Source organism: Meriones unguiculatus, chromosome 3, assembly GCF_030254825.1.
Source record: "Meriones unguiculatus strain TT.TT164.6M chromosome 3, Bangor_MerUng_6.1, whole genome shotgun sequence".
Taxonomy (NCBI): Eukaryota; Metazoa; Chordata; class Mammalia; order Rodentia; family Muridae; genus Meriones; species Meriones unguiculatus.
Genome location: NC_083351.1, coordinates 59,007,948 through 59,026,679, shown reverse-complemented (window position 1 = coordinate 59,026,679; position 18,732 = coordinate 59,007,948). Strand labels below are relative to the sequence as shown.

General features: G+C 43.6%; 1 protein-coding gene across 1 annotated transcript; it reads left to right on the top strand.

The window, feature by feature from the left end:
- The first annotated feature begins 7,724 nt into the window (after positions 1 to 7,724).
- Positions 7,725 to 15,386, top strand: Gimap6 (GTPase, IMAP family member 6). Its single transcript, XM_021661893.2, has 3 exons — positions 7,725 to 8,117; positions 11,016 to 11,112; positions 13,113 to 15,386. The coding sequence occupies exons 1-3, from the start codon at positions 7,938 to 7,940 to the stop codon at positions 13,751 to 13,753; spliced, it is 918 nt and encodes a 305-aa protein (XP_021517568.1). The 5' UTR covers positions 7,725 to 7,937; the 3' UTR covers positions 13,754 to 15,386.
- Positions 15,387 to 18,732: the final 3,346 nt, after the last annotated feature.

The window sequence follows — 18,732 nt, the reverse complement described above, 5'->3', positions numbered from 1 at the left end:
TCAGGAAACACGATCCATTCTAAATAAGAGGGACATCATCCTAAGGTCTGGGAGCCCACTACACAGGGGTGTGTGTGTGTGTGTGTGTGTGTGTGTGTGTGTGTGTGATGGACTGGATCTGTAAGAAAAAGAAAAAAAGAAGGCTACATTCCTTCATCAGCATCAGCACAGCATTCTCACCTCATCCCTGCAGCCTCAGTGATCCAGTGTCACAGCAACCCTGCACATCCATGCCAGAAGATGCTCAATAAGAATGTATGCTACCACACAAGGGGAAGATACATTAGAAAGTGTTTACAGGCCAAAGCCCCACTGCACTCAGGGCTCAGCCTTGAATCTGCCGAGCATGTGCGAGACAAATAAAGCCACTTCCTAGCAAAAAGGCCTTCATTTCCTCGGTCTCTGTCTGAGAATCCCATTCCAAACCCTCTGGGGTCATGAAACAAACTTGAGAGGTCTGGTTACAGGTCCAATATGGATGAAAAAGGGTGGTTGAGTGCTAAAAAGTTTATTAGAGGAGTTGTTAGCACATAGATACATAGACAACAGACCAACAACAGCATGGCTGCAGAGACTCAGAAGAGAGGAGTCAGGACCCCTGTGGCAGAAATGAGAATCTCCTATCACTTTTTGGGGATGAGGGATGGTTTCCACAGCAGGACCTTGCAGAAGGGTTCTGATTCCCAATTAGAGAAGGGAGTGGAAGTCAGAATGTGTGGCCAGCAGAAACCTCCCCAGGTGAGAAATCTGGACAGTTAGAAGTCTGTTAGCTGGAGACTCCCCAAACGCCCTCAGTGGGTGTCAACCTCTGTGATGAGGGGAGGCCTGCTGTGGGTACCTGTGGCTGAAACAGTCTGGTCTGGATTCTAACATTACATTCTGACAAAAATAACTACTTCTCCCTTTAAGCTATTTCTGTCAGGTACTTGGCCACAGCAGCCCCAAAGTAGTTCATAGAAAGCTCAACCTTCTGTGCCTGTTTCTTCATCTGTCAAACTGAGAACAGAACAGTTTCCTCCTCAACAGGTGGCTGTGAAGGTGAGGTGAGTTAACACACAGTCCTTAAAAATGGCCAGACCTACAGCAAAGGCTACTTAAATGTTAAAGGTTGTGTTTACAGTCACCACTCTTCCAATAAACAACACATGCTTCTCTAAAAGTCCTTTCTTTGTAACCGAGTTTTTTCCCCAAAACACTAGACTTAGATGGAATGTTCAATGTCATCACTGTTCACCGACAACTGTGTGCTCCTCTTGTCTTCTTGTTTGGAAACAGGTGTCTCGGTTCTGGAACAGAGACGCAGTTCATTAAGACAACACAGTGAGAAAGACTGTGAGCCACCTTCTCCCCACACATGCTGTGTTTAAAAGACTTGAACACAGAAGCATTTGGTTTGAAGGAAAGGGAAGTTAACACACATGAGTTAAACACACAGAGAAAGATAAACATAAATCCTGGGTATAGTGGTGCCTGTCTGAAATCCCAGCACCCAAGAGGCTATGGAAGGAAGATGACAAGTTCAAGGCCACCTCTGGCCATATGAAGAAACTCTGGTTCATGAGAGGGAGAGAGAGACATACTGAGAAAGAGAGAGAGAGAGAGATACAAAAATACAGTGAGAGGCTGAGAGAGAGAGTGTGGAAAACAGAACAGAATGACATTAAGTTGGGATAGCTGTGAGCTATCAACTCAAAGGGAAAGTTGATTTCCTAGAAGGCGACCGAAGGGGTCAACTGAACTTCCTAGGCCACATTTTCTCTTAGTTGTGAATGAGTCCAGAGATTCAGTAAGGAAATTAAAGTATTCTTTTTTCAGTAGCAGTAGTTCTTCAGTTCCTGGTAAAATACAAATACTGAAATAAAAGCATGTGACTCTAGTCCCTTGGTGTCTCTCCAAATTTCCATTCAAAACCAAATACCAGGGAAAGCCCTCCAAAAAAAAGGAAATCATCAAAAGTGGGGAGTGAAGGTTGAAGAGAGCTCGACATCAGAATATCACATTTATCCTGGGTCTGTCAGGATAGGCTCAATTACGCTGCAGTAACAAGTACCGAATTCTCAGCGGCTAAATACCAAACTGACCTTGGACTGCTCTGACATATTTTTGAGACACTCAAAGCCATCTTGCAGAAACAGTAACTATAGGAACTGAAAATAGGTGCTTCGTTTTGATTATGGATGGGAAGAGAAACAACATTTTTAACAGGTGATGAACAGAATAATACAGAGCAACATGTGAGTCCTGAAAACTGACCATGTTGAGGCACTTCTAACAAGTGTTCAATGACTTCTAACATATGTGTCCATGTCCAGTGGCCCACAGAGCTCTGCAAGTGGTCTGAGACACAACTGTGAACTTACCTAAAGTGTGAGGTGTGCTTTTTTATGTATTTTTGGTGGATGAGTATTTGCCTGCAGGTGTGGGGGTATGTGGCCCATGTGCACGCCTGGTGCCTGCAGAGGTCAGAAGAGGGCACAGATCCTCTGGAACTGAAGTAACAGGCCGTTGTGAGCTGTCCTGTGGGTGCTGAGAGCTTAAGCCAGGTCCTTCACAAGAGCAGTCAGTGATCTCAGCTGCTGAGCCGTCTTTCCAGCCCCGAAGTATGACACTTGTGTGTGGAGGGGGTATTTTGGTGATACAACTGCATGGTTCCCGAATACGAATTTTGTAGATGACAACATTGTCACACAAAATAATGCATGCATGCCATTGCTGTTTCCATGCATGTATGGCTTCATATAAATGGCATGTGGTTTGCAAGCACAGAGGGTCAAATTGTCACCACTAGACATGTGCTCACGGTGACTTGACACATGAAACACAGCATTTCTCTATGCTGTTTTAACCTTCTGCTGCTAAGGATAGCATTTGATGTTATGTAGAAAGCTGGTAAATGTTAAGCTGTTTCCCTGGCTGTGCCTGTTGTATTTCCCACAACACTTTACAATTGGCTGTTTACTTGATGCTGCATCCACAGCTGAGATGTGCAAGGGTTCAAATATTGCTTTGTATTTTCCTGTCAATTAAATTTCATAGTAAAATTACATAGTAAAATTCATTGTTACTTTTCATCTCAGCTTGCTTTTATTATTGATCTAAAATTCTTTTATATGTATTTACTCCCCTTGCGTCTGAGGCAGAGGACATATGCATGCATGTAACACAGCACATGCAGAGGTCAGAGGCTGACTCTGGAGTTAATTCTCTCCTTTCACCTTTATTTGCATTCCAAGGATTGAAATAAGGTCACTAGGTGTAGCTATCTTTTTGCTACTTTGTGGGTTCTTCTTTCTTATACCTGTCTCCACCCCTTTTCTTCCACCCTTTCAACCCCCTAACTCTAGATAAGAGAGTAAAAAAGTATAGAGAGGAAAGGAAAGAGATCCTTGAGTACAGTCAGGGGCTGGAAAGGAGGTGACATTATCATTAAACCACTTCCTACTGCTTTGGGGTATTGAGTTCCTTGGGGTAAGTTTATCTTCACCATCAGGGTATCTAATTGCTTCTTGTTGTTGTTTCTTCTTTCTTCATGACTACTTAACGAACAATAACCAACAACAAACCGACCACTCCTCTGAATAAACAGCAACTCCCAACCTCTAGAGGCTCTAGCAAACAAGTCCCCAAAATTCCAAATGTCACACAGTCACAGAAACTATCAGTGGCTGGAAAACTCACGCCTCTGCTAGAGCAAGAGGCAGATCTGAGTCAGTTGCTGCAGACAATCTGAAGCAGGCCCAAGTCCCACCACTAGGAGTAAAATGAAAACGTATTCTTATAATGTTTCTGTGCTTTTTTTTTTTTTTTTGCAATTTCCAAGGATTTTCTTTTCTTTTTTTTTTCAATGCAGTTTATTCAGAAACCTTGAACAATCCTCGGACCCTGGGGAAAGCCAGCCCACAGCTTAAATAGCCTCTGGGTAGCCAACCCAGGCGTGCCGCGTAGAAACAAAACTACAAAACTTTCACAACTAAGATTGTCCTACAAGCTCCTTTAGCACATTGAATGTTCTCCTCAGTTATTGGATTTGTGCTGTTCCTCTTTTTCACATTTGTTTACTTTTTTTTTCTGTGTGTATGTATGTGTGTAGACATATGCCATGGTGTCTGTGGAGATCTCAAAAAGAAAACAAAACCCTCTCAGTACCCCAAATTTACATATGAAGAAAAACAAGTGTTCAATGACAAGTGAGCAAAAGGAGGCTATTTTGTCAAGAAATGTGGTAAGGTGGCATGTTTATTTTACACAGGGGTTTCTCACGGTTTGGAGAGGGAAATATGTATGAGTTTTCATAGTCTAAAAAGGTATTGTACACAAAAACACATGCTGTTAAATTCCATGTGCGTCAGGGATTGTGCTATGGTGATAAAATAAGGAAACTGAAAAACAAATGTGTCGTCTTAACCAGAATTGTTTTGAAAATCACAACTCCAAATCTACTGTAAAGATGATTATGTGATGGCATTTTAATAGAAAATCAAAACTACTTACGTTGCGTTTACTAAGCAATATGTGGAGAGGATGAAAGACACAGTACACCCTGAAAAGCATTATTCTATATTGTTTCTAAAATCAGTTTGTCTTATAGCCAGTGTGACTGAAGAAATTAGAAACTCTGTGGGAAGGGTTTGAAGGGTGGAGGCAGCACTGTTAGATTCTATGGTTTTTTGATTGACGATAATGCTAATGCTACAGATATGGCTGAGCTTGCCATTTTTATTAGCAATATTGACAAGTATAACATCTGCAAAGAAATGGCTTCTTTAGTGCCATTGAAACGCTTAACTGGGGGGCCAGTGAGATGGCTCAGCAGGTACAGACTCTTGCTGCCAAGCCTAACAACATAAATTTGAATCCATAAAACAACATGGTAGAAGGAGAGGACTAACCCTCTCTAGCTACCTTCTGATCTCCATGCCTGTGTCATGGCTCATGGAAACATACACAGAAAAAATAGACAAATATGAAAGACAAATCATAAAAGATAGCTCAGGGTAAAAGTGGTTACCACCAAGCCTGACAGCTTATGTTCAGTTCCTGGAACTGACGTGCTTTCTGCAGAGTCATTGTCTGGTCTCCACACACATGCTGTGGCACATGCATGCGTACATGTATATATATAGACGGACACACCCAAGATATTTATATGAAGTTTTAAAACAAACATTCTACTGATTTTCTTTATTCATCACTAATCTTTCTGGCACAGTAGCTGTTTATACCCTAGCAGTGTCAAATAATAAAAAGAGACCTATCAAATTAATAGAAGATCCACCAAAAACTCATGTTTATAAAGTATTGTTGAACAGCACATCAAGAAACTTTGTGCATAAAAGCATTATGATGGTTAACAATTGTGCAAAGTTCAGGCTGAGGAAACTGTCTTACGCAATGACACACTTGCTTACGCACGTTTGCTTACATGCTCCTGGGAACAGCAGAAAGGAACATATCTTCATTTGGGTTTTGTTGCTGTCAAGAAACACCATACCAAGGCAGCTCTTACAAAGAAAAGCATTTAATTGGGGCTGGCTAACAGTTTCAAGAAGTTTAGTCCATTATCATCATGGTGGGAAACATGGCGGCATATAGGCAGGCACGGTGCTGGGGAAGGAAGGAGCCAAGAGTTTTACATCTTGATCTGCAGGCAGCAAAAGGAGATTGTGTGTGACACTAGGTGTAGCTTGAGCATTGGAGACAATGGCCACCCCACAGAGACACACTTTCTCCCATACAACCATACCTACTCCAACAAGGCCATACCTACTCCAAGACCACACTTCCTAAATAGTGCCACTCCCTATGGGCCAAGCAGTCAACCAAGCATAACATAATACAAAAGTTATTTAGTCTAACTTCAAAAGTCCCCATAGTCTCACCAATGTTTAAAAGCCCTAAAAGATAAAACTATGTTTAAAAGTTCAAAGGCTTAATTGGGCATTATGGCATACACCTGTAATCCCAACACTCAGAGAGGCAGAGGCAGGCAGATGTTTGTGAGTTCAAGGCCAGCCGGTCTACAAATCAAGTAGAGGACAGCCAAGGTTACTCAGAGAAAACCTGTCTCAAAAGAAAAACAAAAACAAAACAAAACAAAGTTCAAAGTCTTTTCTGAGATCAATGCAATTTCTTAACTATAATCCCCTATAAAATTAAAATAAAAAACATCATGTATTTCTAACATATAATGGCACAGAATATGCATTATCATTTCAAAATGTGGGGAAGGGAGCATAGTGAGGAAACAATGGACCAAAGCAAGACCGAGAACCAGCTGGAGAAACTCCAAAGTCTGCATCTCCATGTCTGATGTCAAAGTGCTCTTTGGATCACCAACCCTTTTCCTCTTTGTTGACTGCAACATACCTCTCTCTCTCTTGGGCTGATTACACTCTCTGTTAGCAACAATCCTAAGGAGGTAGCCCACAGCTCTGGCATCTCCAACCTCTTGGCTTCCAGGCTTCACCTTCACAGCTTCCACAGCAGCCTCTCCGGGCCTCAATGGAGGGACAGCCCTGCCATATGCCTATCCTCAGCAGCTGTCCTTAGATGCTATAACCCCTCTCTTCTGTCCTTAATTCTAAAGCCAGAACCTCGTGGCTGAAGTTGCCGAGTTCTGCTGCTTAGTGGGAGCTGGGTTGGCCTTCCTGCTCAGAAGAAAGGGTATCTTGGAACTCAGAAGCTCAGGAACAAGTGTCCTATTGGAAGGACATCCTCTTTACCTCTTTTCCTAGTTCACCATCATGCCTCACTCACATCCTTCTTTTTCAGGCAACACCTACATTTGTGAGCAACTGTCTTCAAAAATGAAGTGCTCTAGTACTGTTAGAACCAGAATATCCTATGAGCATCTTGAGAGCACCACAGCTACTTCCTCTGAACCAGGTATTGATGCCACAGTTTCTCAAACACAACATCAAGTAGCCCATTTGTTTTATATTGCTCTCTTTTCTTTTACTTTTATAACAAGAATATGTCCAAAGCCTCAGTAAGGACTGGAGAGATGCCTTGGCTGTTAAGAGTGTATATTGTGTTGGGCAGTGGTGGCATACACTTATAATCCCAGCACTCAGGAGGTAGAGGCAGGTGGGTCTCTGAGTTTGAGGTCCCATGTCTACAGAGAGGATTCCACAGCCAGGGCTGTGACAGCCAGGGCTACACAGAGAAATCCTGTCTAGGAAATCCAAAAGAAAAAAAGAAAAGAGTGTATACTACTTCAGAGTACCTGAATTCTGTTCCCAGAATAAGACACACACACACAGAGACACAGACACAGACACACACACAGATACAGACACACACACACACACACACACAGAGAGAGAAACACACACACCACAGACACGTACACATAATCATACACCAATAAATATGAAAAAGGTAAAAATAAAAATAAATCTTTTCCTTTAATCAGTGAATCCCAGCACCTGGCAGGCCTCCCTCTCTGTGAGCTCTATGCTGGCATGCTTTACATAGTGACCTGTCTCAATAAACAAACGAGCAAAAGTCACATTCTTTAGATATCAAAAACTTGGGACCTGCCTGACAATTTTAAAAGAATCTCCACACATGGAAAGTCTTAGACAGAATGAATTTTTAGACCTTGTACCAAGAAAAGATATTTACAAGACAGATTGGGAGAAGATCCCCAGAGGAAGTGAGCTTAGCCCCAAAGGGTGGGACCAAGGCTTTGTGTCCCTGAGACAGCTTTCCAGAGACCTACAGCTTCCTAAGCCTCTGAGCCTTGTTATCTCTGATCAGGGTAAAAATGACCACGGCACTATATTCTTTTTAAAATTCTTCTTCTAGGCTGTAAGCGGAAGTGACTGGCTTGTGTTTCTGCTCATTTCCTGTTTTTCATCTCACAGTGAGCTGCTCTTTTAAAGGACTATTCTTGAGCTCAGATCATATTTTGCTAATAAAATATGGATTGAAAGATGGATTGGCTTTACAAGCGAACACTCAGGCCCATTGGCTCGTATGCTGTGGAGACTTTTTACTGGCTCTCCCAAAGAGTTGGCATTTTGGCACTATCAGGAAAGCCAGAAAACGCACCAGAGTGCAGTGCTATGACAGACAGGAAACGAATCCATTCTTGCCCGTCAGCCTGCTCAGTGGTAAGTCCCAACATGTGTATGTTTACATGTATGTGTGTGTGGTGTGTGTCTTGTTTGGATTTGTGTGTTTAAGTGTGTGTATATGCTTTTTGTGTCTTATATTTGTGTATGTTTGAGGATATTTGCTGTTTATAAATACTTGCTTTGGTGTATATATGTGTTCACAGTCCTTGTGTATGTATTTTGTGCATTGTGTTTGTATGTATACAGCTTGTGTATCTGTACATGTTGGATGTATGTTTGTGTACTTACAGGCATGTTGTAGTGACTTCATACGTACATTTCTGTTTATTTGTATGCATGTTTACATGCATGTTTATGGATGGGATACAATGTATTTTTATGTATGTGTCATATTTGGATGTATGCACATCTTTACATGTATGTATTGTTTATGTATATGTATGTGTTGTATAAGTATATGCGTTTTCAGCTGTATAAATGACACATGTGCTGCAGGTATACATTTGTGTTTCTGTGTATTGTTTAAATGTATACATAGTGAGTGTATGGTGGGTATCATGTTTATATTTTTTATTTAAATTTATTTCATAGAATTTATTTTGATCGTGTTTTTCTTCTTCCCACCTTAAGGAACAAACTTCATGTTCCCTCTCACTTAAAAAAATAAAATAGAAATTTAATAAACCTGAAAATCAAAACAAACAAAAAAGAATAAAAAAAAAGAAAAAAAAAAGCCCACAAAACTAATTTTTCAATTTTGAGTCCTTGCCCAGCCACACACAAAATAAACTCAATGGCATTTTTGTTTGGAGGTTCTTCATCTCATGATGTTTTTATGGCTTCCAGTTTTGAGTTGTTATAGGACTCTTGTGTGTGTGTGTGTGTGTGTGTGTGTGTGAACATGTGTGTCTCTGCACCTATATGTGTTCTTTGTACTTCTTCTTTGGCTCCATTTCTTGTTTGCTTGCTTGTTTTGTATGATTCTGCTTTGTTTGTTTTTGTGTTATCTTATTTTATTATTATTCTTTATATACCTTTTCCACCCTAAGGAGAGGCAGAAAGGGTGTGTATTCTGGTGAAAGGAGAGGTAGGGCACTTTTGTGAATTTCACCTTCTTTCTGAGCAATATAACAGGTTGATAATGTCTCTCATCTTGGCTGGAGATAAAGATTCAGAGCGTAACCTGCATGTGTGGCAGTGTTCAGAGGAGGGACAGCGAGGGTCTGAGGGTGAGCCTCTTTCCTTTGACAGTGCTGTGGGCACAGTGCTGGGTCTATAACTATTGCCCTTGGGTGATTCCTGCACTCTCTTCAGCTTCATCTGCTGGGAACTGTTTCCTGTTCAGCAACCTGTTCTCCAAAAAAGAGAGGTCAGTGAAGAAGTACTGCCTCAGTTTCCACCAATGATGAAAGGAAGGCAGGAGCAGGGACTGAAGGATCTGTAGTTTGTAGGCCTGCAGTCATAGAGACAGGAGGCACAAAGGTAGCCAATGCAGTTGGAACACCTCTCATGCCAAGAAGCAACTGACCAGATCTGAGTGAGGCTATTGGCCTCACCTGTTCCTCACTCTTCCTTGGAAACCATCAGACTTTCTTCAGCTACCTGCATTTACATGTCAAGCCAGACATTTGCTGAACATTGTATAAGCATATCACAACGTCATCTCTTCAGGGGCTCCCACTGGCTGTTTCCTGAGATTCAGAGATGATAGAGAAATCTGCTAGTTGAGCGGAGCAGAACACCCACCAGGGATCTGATAATGAGTCCAGATCTCCTGCACGTGGGATGAAGGGGTGGATAGTTTAATCTGGCTGTGAGGGGTCTGACCATCCCGGGAAAACCGTGGACCACACAGTTTTCTTCCCAGGCCTGTAGGGGACATCACTCTGATAACATCATTGTAAGTTCTTGAAAGAGAGGACAGTGTTCGCTCAGGAAGCAAGCAAGCATTGCTCTCTCATCAGAGTGGTATTGAGAGTTCCTGGCTGGGATGCTATGGCTCCAATTTGCAAAGAGAACTAAAAGTTAATCTGTAACAGTGAATCTGTTGTGACATTGGAGGAGCAAGTTTCTTCAGATTTAGGCCTAAAATTCACCAGAAAGGACACTTAGGCCCAGGCAGTGTGAGCATCCTAGCCAATGACCATGTCTCCATTGCACCCTGAGGGCCCAGTTCTCAGCAAGAGCACTGTCTTACACTATGAAGGTCACCATAGCTGCCACCTTCCACGCAACTGCTGAATACAACTACTCTTTTTCAGCCATGCCAATTCTCAGTGCTAAATCCTAGATGTTTTTTTCTAAGCTGAAGACCCTAAGCCATCTCCTCCCCCAGAACTTCCTGATGCTGCCCACATAAATCTTACATGATCTGAGACACAAAATCAAGACCACAATGCCTCCTTCTCTTTTAACTCTTCCTCACTCTTCTTCTAGTGACCAAACTCCCCAGCCTGGGTCCCTCGATGAACCGCTCTGGACATTGTCTACCCAAACAAATTCAGTACCTCCTTTCTCTAAGACAAATAATATCTTAAACTCGTGAAGGAGACCACAGTTGGAGGCTGGGTAGGGTCCCTAAAGCCTCCTGAGAGTGTATCCTATTCTTCTTCTTGACTTCTCATCAAGCACCCCCCCCAAACATATGGAATAGCTTTACCCTGGCAAGAGGCAGGCAAGTGCCCCTTAAAGCACAATCCATAAAATTGTATGGGCCAGAGAGATGAGTTAATGGATTAAAGTGTTTGCCGCGAGACCTTAACCACTTGGGTTTGACTGCTGGAACCCACTGGGGAAGGAGAAAAGATACTCCTAAAAGTCCTCTAACTTTACATGTGCACTATGGCACATGCAAACCACGTCACACGGGCATGCATACACACACATACACAAAGTTATTTACATGTTTTAAAAATGCATTATTGTTTTCTGTAGACAGAAAAAGAAGAAGAAAAAGAAGAAGGTGAACACAGTCCCCAGAAGAAGCCCATATGGCAGCTTCCCCTGGGCTCTGTAGAAGGACTGACAAAAGGTATGCTACCTCCCTAGAAGAGGTGAATCAGAGAAGTGCAGATGTGAACAGTGGTGTGCAAATGAACTTGAGACCACACATTGAGTGTTGGGAGGGGGAGATGAAGGCCCTCGTCACAGAGATTTAACGACTGCAGTCAAAATAAAGCAAAAAGGCTCTTTTTTACACCTGGAAAAACTAAGGTGCTGACAAGTGTGACAGACATAGGAAGTAAGAAATGCCAGCCCCCAGGAAGAGTCTTCACCTCTAAGTCCTCCCTGACGACAGGCTGGTCATGGACAAGATGATATTAACCTTTCCCCAGGCTCAGGAAGTCAGTAGTCCTTGTGTGGGTGACTCGCAGGATCTGACATCTCACACTGGTTGACAGAACCATGCAAACAAGCAGGAAGTCATCAGTGGCCACTGGAAGGGACTGGGCTCAGCCTTGTCAGACAGTCACCATTGCCACCTAACCTAGGGCGATGGAATGCAGGGATGCTAGAAACCTACCCCTATTTTCTTTCCAGAAGACATTTTTTTATGTGTGTGATTCATTATATTTTAACATGATCTTTTCAACATGATTTTTTTTCTTTATGAATTTGAAGGGCTTGGGCCATTAGAACAAAAAGTCCAGTTATTCTGCCACACAGAGCAGTCACCTGTAGCTTTCTTTTTAAAAAAATCTCCTTTATTTGGGGTGTTTAGGCCTCTACCTCCCTTCCACCAACTGCACAACCTTAAGTAGGAGAGAGAAAAGGTTAGTGGGGAGAAGGGGTCCAGACCCCTTTACTTCTCCCAGCTATTTAGGGTCAAGAGGTTCTTTTAGGGCTCTATACCAATCTCTGTCAACCAGAGACACAGCTAACAGTCTCCTCCACACTGCTGCACCCCAGAAACTTTCTCTCTGTTTGTCTGCTCTAAACCACCACACTGTCTCTAGTCTCTTGTCTTTCCAAACTGCTACATGCCACACGCCACATGCCAACATGGAACAACACACTGAACACCACCCAGTCTCTTTATCAGACTCATATTTATACATGAAGAGTCCTAGACCACACCCCTCTTCATGCCGAACATGGAAGACATCACCAGCTGGCAAAAGCCATGCTCTGCAGGAGACACGTAACAGTTGTGGACAAACAATAACACAGATAAAATCCTACACTTGGGATAAATACGAAAGCATATTTACAACTTACAAAGAAACCAAAACTTCCATTACAGTCACTGACATAGGCTAAGCCTTTTTTCACTTCTCATGGAAAACAAAGTTAGTCATAACTTGAAAAATCTCCTCTCTGCATCTCATGATGCATTTAGCTTCTAAGTATGAGGTCCAGCGACTCAAACAGGAAACACTCTTTGGCCCTAACTGTGCCTTGGCTAAGCAGGCAGGAATGGACATCCGACTGTCCACACTTAGTTGAAACTTCCATGAACCCACTAAAGTTCATTTCTAGCCCCTTTGGAAAAGCTCAAGAGAGCCAAGGTAGGTGCAGGTCATCCTAGAGTGCAGGTATGCATAACCAAAGCCCTTGGGTGCTGAGAAGGCTGAGAATACAGAGTTTAGTTGCCTTTGGGAAGGTTAGCGCTCTGTAATCTAATATCCGTCAGTGTCTCCCATGGGGCCCACACTTGGAAATTGTCATTTGCCACTTTATATGGTTTGGGTCTTGGCACCTGCAGGTCCGGGAGAAGGGCATTTCCTTCCCAGCCTCCAGCTCCCAGTTGTATTTAAAAATCTTGGCATTTGATTAACTGCTGTTTGGTTGACATCTGAGTCTTCCTTCTCAGGTGATGGCGTTGATGTCCCTCTTGGTAGGAATGTTCACCTCCACCTATCAGGACACAGGCTGAGAATGTGAGCCCAGGGCAGACTTCAGCGACAGGTGCTGGCCTTTGTCTCTGCTGCCCTGCTCATCTTGGGACACTGTTTCTCAGATACTCAGATGCCTCTGGTAAACAGAGAGGACAGGTTCTAACCCCATTTCCCTTTTCTAAAACTCCTCCAGGTCTGAAGGAGAAAGAGCTCGCCCCAAAGAGACTGCAGCTCCTTCTGGTGGGCAAAACAGGAAGTGGGAAAAGTGCAACAGGAAATAGCATCCTGGGAAGGCAAGTATTTGAGTCCAAAATCAGTGCTAGATCAGTGACCATGACATTTCAGAAAGGGAGCAGAGAGTGGGCAGGGAAGGAGCTTGAGGTGATCGACACCCCAGACATTTTGTCACCTCAGGACCAGCCTGAGGTAACAGCTAAGAAGATCCGTGAAGTCTTGGCCTCCCCAGGGCCCCATGCAGTGCTCCTGGTGATACAGGTGGGCCGGTACACCACCGAAGACCAGCAAGCCGCCAGGCACCTTCAGGAGATCTTTGGCAAAGGGATCCTGGCTTATACCATTCTGGTGTTCACCCGGAAGGAAGACTTGGCTGGGGGCTCTTTGGAAGAATATATTCAAGAGAACAACAATAAGAGCCTTGACGATCTGGATGTTGCCTGCGAGAGGCGTCATTGTGGCTTCAACAACAGGGCACAAGGGCATGAGCAGGAGGCCCAGCTGCAGGACCTTATGAAGAAAATTGAATTGATCTTGTGGGAAAATGAAGGCTATTGCCACACCACAGAACTTCCAAATATTCCCAGCAAATCAGTTTAACCAAATAGCAAGGTTTGGAGGAGGCAGCCCTTCAGGAGTCCTGGCTGGAAAGGCTGTCCTAGATTCAGATGGTCTCTGAGAATGCCTGTAGCTACGTGATGGCGAAGGCATATATCTGAGCCCAGCTTGGCCATAAGCATGGTATCTTTAGTCAGGGTTCTACTGCTGTGAAAACACACTATGACCATGGCAACCCTTACAAAAGCAAGCATTTAATTGGGGCTGTCTTACAGTTTCAGAGGTTTTGTCTATTATAATCATGGCAGGGAGCATGGTAGCATGCAGGCAGATATGGTGCTGGAGAGCCAGCTGAGAGTTCTGCCTCCAGATCCACCAGGCAGCAGGAAGAGAGACTCAGGGCTTCGAAAGGGCTGTTTGAAAAGCTCAATGCTGAGCTCCCCACCACCAAGCGACACACTTCCTCCAACAAGGCCACACCTCCTAATCCTTTCAAATAATGCTTCTTCCTGGTGAACAAACATTCAAATCTATGAGCCTGTGAGGGCCATTCTCAATCAAACCAACACAAGGAGCCTCTATCAGCAGCTGTGCCCTGTATCCAGCCTCTGCTGCCTGCTCCCTCTGTCTTCGCAGAGAGCTTGCTGGCCCCTAGGTCAGAGTGTTGGGTGTGGCAATGGGGTGAGACCTCAGTTAAGGGGGGCAGCTACATTCTGTGTCCAGCTACATAGCTTCTTTGTGCTCCCCCCTTATATAGTTACAATCCTTGTTCTGAGAATCTCCTGTCTCAATGGTGTTAACACTACTCCCCAATTGTCCTCTGCTATGTCAGTAAAGAGGCTTGACAGCCAGTGACCTAGCAGCTGAGAAAATAGGGTTGGACTTCCTGTCAGCCAGGGGAGGAGGAGGAGGGAAAGTAGGGGATTGAGCAAGATATGGGGACACAGAAATCAGCGTTTGAATTTTTATCCAATGCACAATAACATTGTGCCTACAGAGGCCCTTCACCTGAGCCAACAACAGAGGACAATCATATGGGACCTTTGTCCCACCGACATATTTTTATGCTCTGTGTCTATTCTCTGCTACAACCAGAGCTTCTTGACAACAGGACTGGTTCTGTCTTTTGTGTAAACTGCACAGCTGCATAGCCAAGGTAGTCAGGTAGTCAGAGTTAATGCAGCCCAGGGGTTGCCATAAACCAGAAGGTTGTACCTTCCTTACCCATGAAGAGGAACAGGCACTGTGTCATTAAAATGGCTGCCCTGTGCAGTGCGTAGAAAACGACAATGAGACTGAAGAGAGAGGCCCAGATCTCCAGTTAGAGTTTTCTTCCCCAAAGTAAGGTATCTTAATAGGTTGTGTTCTACAACCATGTTCTAACCACTGACTTGCTTCTAAGCTTCTGAGCAACTTCTCTGCAGTGACCACATGTGCACAATGACTAATAAAAACTTTATGTCTTTCCTGGGGTGGCGAGCTAAGTACGTTTGGACCAAATGTAAAGGACAGACCACCATGCACATGCAAGGGTTACAACAGACCCGAAGGTAGACAGGACATGGCAGAGACCCCAAGGAATCAAATCTGAGGAGCCAACCCAGAACCATCACTTGTGTGCTGTCTCCCCTGCACTCCACCATAAGCCCCCAATAAAGCCTTATTCCATTGGTAACCTCTTGCCTCTTTATGGTTTTTGTCTGATTTTGGAAAAGAAGCTTTAACCAATTGGTCACCACAGTGGCTCTGACGTGCATGGCAAGTTGTATGCCGGGCTATGGAAGAATGTGAATAGAAACCTAAAATTTAAAAAACGTCACTCAATTCTCTTGAACCATAACAAACAGGTCTCACCGGCACTTCTTTTTTTATTTCACTCTCTCTCTCTCTCTCTCTCTCTCTCTCTCTCTCTGTGTGTGTGTGTGTGTAACAGACATCTGCTGGGTAAATGAGTACAACATATCCTCAGGGAAAGCAGAAGGGGAAAGAGGCATGGTTTATCAAAGGTAACAGAGGTTCAAATGGCAACTTATCAAGTTTAAAGGCAGCATAAAGACTTCATAGAGAGCCTGTTCCCTCCAGGTCTTTCTATCTCCCCCTTCTTCTATAAGGTTCCCTGTACTCTGCCCAAAGTTTGACTATGAGTCTAAGCATCTGCTTCAATACCTTGCTGGGTAGAGTCTTTCAGAGGCCCTATGTGGTAGGCTCCTGTCCTGTTCCCTATCTGATTCGCCTGCTCTTTGACCACCTCCCCCTGAGGGGGGAACAGCCTTACCAGGCCACAGATGACAATGCAGCCCCTCCTGATGAGATCTGATAGACTAAGATCAGAAGGAAGGAGAAGAGGACCTCCCCTCTCAGTGGACTTGGGGAGAAGCATTCGTGAAGAAGGGAGTGGGAGGATGGGATCGGGAGGGGAAGAGGGAGGGGCTTATGGGGGGGATACAAAGTGAATAAAGTGTAATTAATTAAAAAAAGCAAGGAAATAGTGAAATTTGCAGGCAAATGGTGGAAACTAGAAAATGTCATCCTAAGTGAGGTAACAAAGAAACAGAAAGACACATATGGTATATACTCACGTGTAAGTGGATATTAGACATATAATAGAGGATAAACATACTAAAATCTATAGTCCTAAAGAAGCTAAGCAAGAAGGAGGAAGGTAGAGAAGAGACAGAAACCTCATTCAGAAGGGCGAACAGGATTGTCACTGGTACGTCTTCTGGGTCAGAATGAGCGAAATTGGGATAAGAACTGAAGAAGCCAGCCTTGGCCTAGAAGGAGAACCTTAACCCAGGCTATGTGATGTGGGAATGTCTACATCTGCATGGACTTGGGCAGAAAGGCTGGGATGGGGCAGGCGGCTCTAGTTACCTCCCATTTTTTCTTTGGGTTCCATCACCTAGTTTTAGATTTAGCTTTGGGAATATTAGAAAGCAAAGGTTGTTTTCATCCTTACAAAATTTCCTTTACCTTGATAGGATGGGGGTGAAGGGAAGGTCTGCATATATAAATGAGCTCTTCAGGAAGATCAGTTAAAAGGGTGAGCAGAGGGAAAGGAGTCTTTAAAAGAAGGGACGCTGCAAAAGAAAGCTGACTTCTTATAGGTCATGTATGGTGGGAACCTGGTTTTCACCAGCACACAAGCATGTCTTTCTGGAGAGATGTTCCTACAGCTGCTTATCTGCAGGTCTGCGTTTTATCTCATCTGTCTGCCTGGAAAGAGGAACTCCTAACCTCACTTGCACAGGAAAAAAAAAAAAAAGTCACAAATCACTTCTTTTGGCAAAGGGCAATAGTGGCCATGGTTTGAAATGTTTCTGGGAAGTACCTGATAAAGGATGCTGCACTTTCTTGTAATGTATTGACTTTCCACAACAGGAAACAGATTGCTTCCTCTCCCTTGGCTCCTAGCAACCAGATATGATAAATATTTTCGCTTCCTTGATCCCCTCCTTCTGCCCCAAAGTAACTTCAGAACTGAGAATTAGGTACAACTAATCAGGTATCCTGATATCCCCAGACTGAATCATCTACCCAAAGCAAGCATCTCCATGAAAGATAAGCCTTGCATTGTGTAATACTATTCCAAGGGTACAATGGATCTGTAGGTGGTGTGGATACAATCTATTACTGAGCAGGGAGGAAAAGGAGTTCTGAGTATGGGCTTTAAAGTCTCACCAATGTGAAAGAGCTCATTTAGGTAATGACTACTGCAGGACACACAGACAAAATGTGAAGCAGACAGTATGTCCTTCAGTAGTCAGGACATGTTACTGTCTAAAGTCCCATTGTGCCAATAGTAGACTTTCTAGGAATAAGGCTTTGAGGAAGCTTAAAGGAAGCCACTGTCAGTCAGTGGGTGCCTGGAAAGAAGTGATTTCATGTGCAACCATTAAATGATTTCATCTAAATCTGAATGACAGGTTAAAACATAAACTAGGATTATCATACCAGAAGAAAATTGAACATTTTTCTTTTCTAAATTGTTTTTTATACTTTCATAGTGCTTGCCTATTGCATTTGTTTAAATCAGTGCAGTTTGACCTATTGAGAGGCTCTGTATGGTGGTATAGGCATTCTCCAGAGTTCTGTATGGTGGTTGTAGGTACTCTCTGGAAGAGGGCTTAGGTAGCATGCCAGCTGCCCTGGAGTTCTTTTTGCAGGACTTATACTCAGATGGACTTTTCAGATCATACTTCTGCCCCTCTCCAGTGCTGCTCCCTATCAGTAGACTCTGAGAAGTCAACATGGAAGTCTCAGCTGAGGTAAATCAAGTCAGTTTCCCAGCTCAGGAAGCATCCATTGCAGGGCCATGGTTAGTTCTCTACATCCATTCTAACTGGTCTAAAACTCCCTATGGCATATGGGGATTGCTTCTAGGCGTATCACGTTGACATTGTTTGGCTACATCTCTGAGATAATTCATTTCAGTGACTTAGTAGACAAAGGACCTGATTTTGATGTGACAAAGAGTGGCTCTGAGTCTGTTTGGGACTAAGATAAATGCCATCAGAGACATGTTTTCGTACTCAGCATTCTTTGAAAGAAACTTCTGAATCCCAAAGAGAAAGAGGAAGGTAGCACTGATATGCAAGAGAGCAGGGCCTTTTATTGCCAAGGCAAAGGAAGTGCAGAAACCCACAATACTTCTGCTTTGTTTTCTTGGTCATATGGCTGCCACTAGCCACAGGAACCTGTGGAATGCAGCACTCGTGTGGGCACTCTGCTTTCTAGGCAATGGTGTAGGTCCGTCCATAAGGAAGGAGCAAATGGTGGTACAGTAGTACAGTCGACAGTAGGACAGTTGTTGCCTATCAGGTGACTCAGCTTGGATTTTTGTTCCTCACACTGGAGCGTTCTCAATCTCCCTCCCCCAGATGACTTCTTACTATAATCCACTGTTCAAGCTAAAGTACTGTTAATTCTACATAGGAGCCAAAGTTGGGTCAAGAAATAAACCCTCAGAACATGGGTCTGGTTTCAAATCACACAAGAGCTTGTACCTGGCCAAAGTCCCT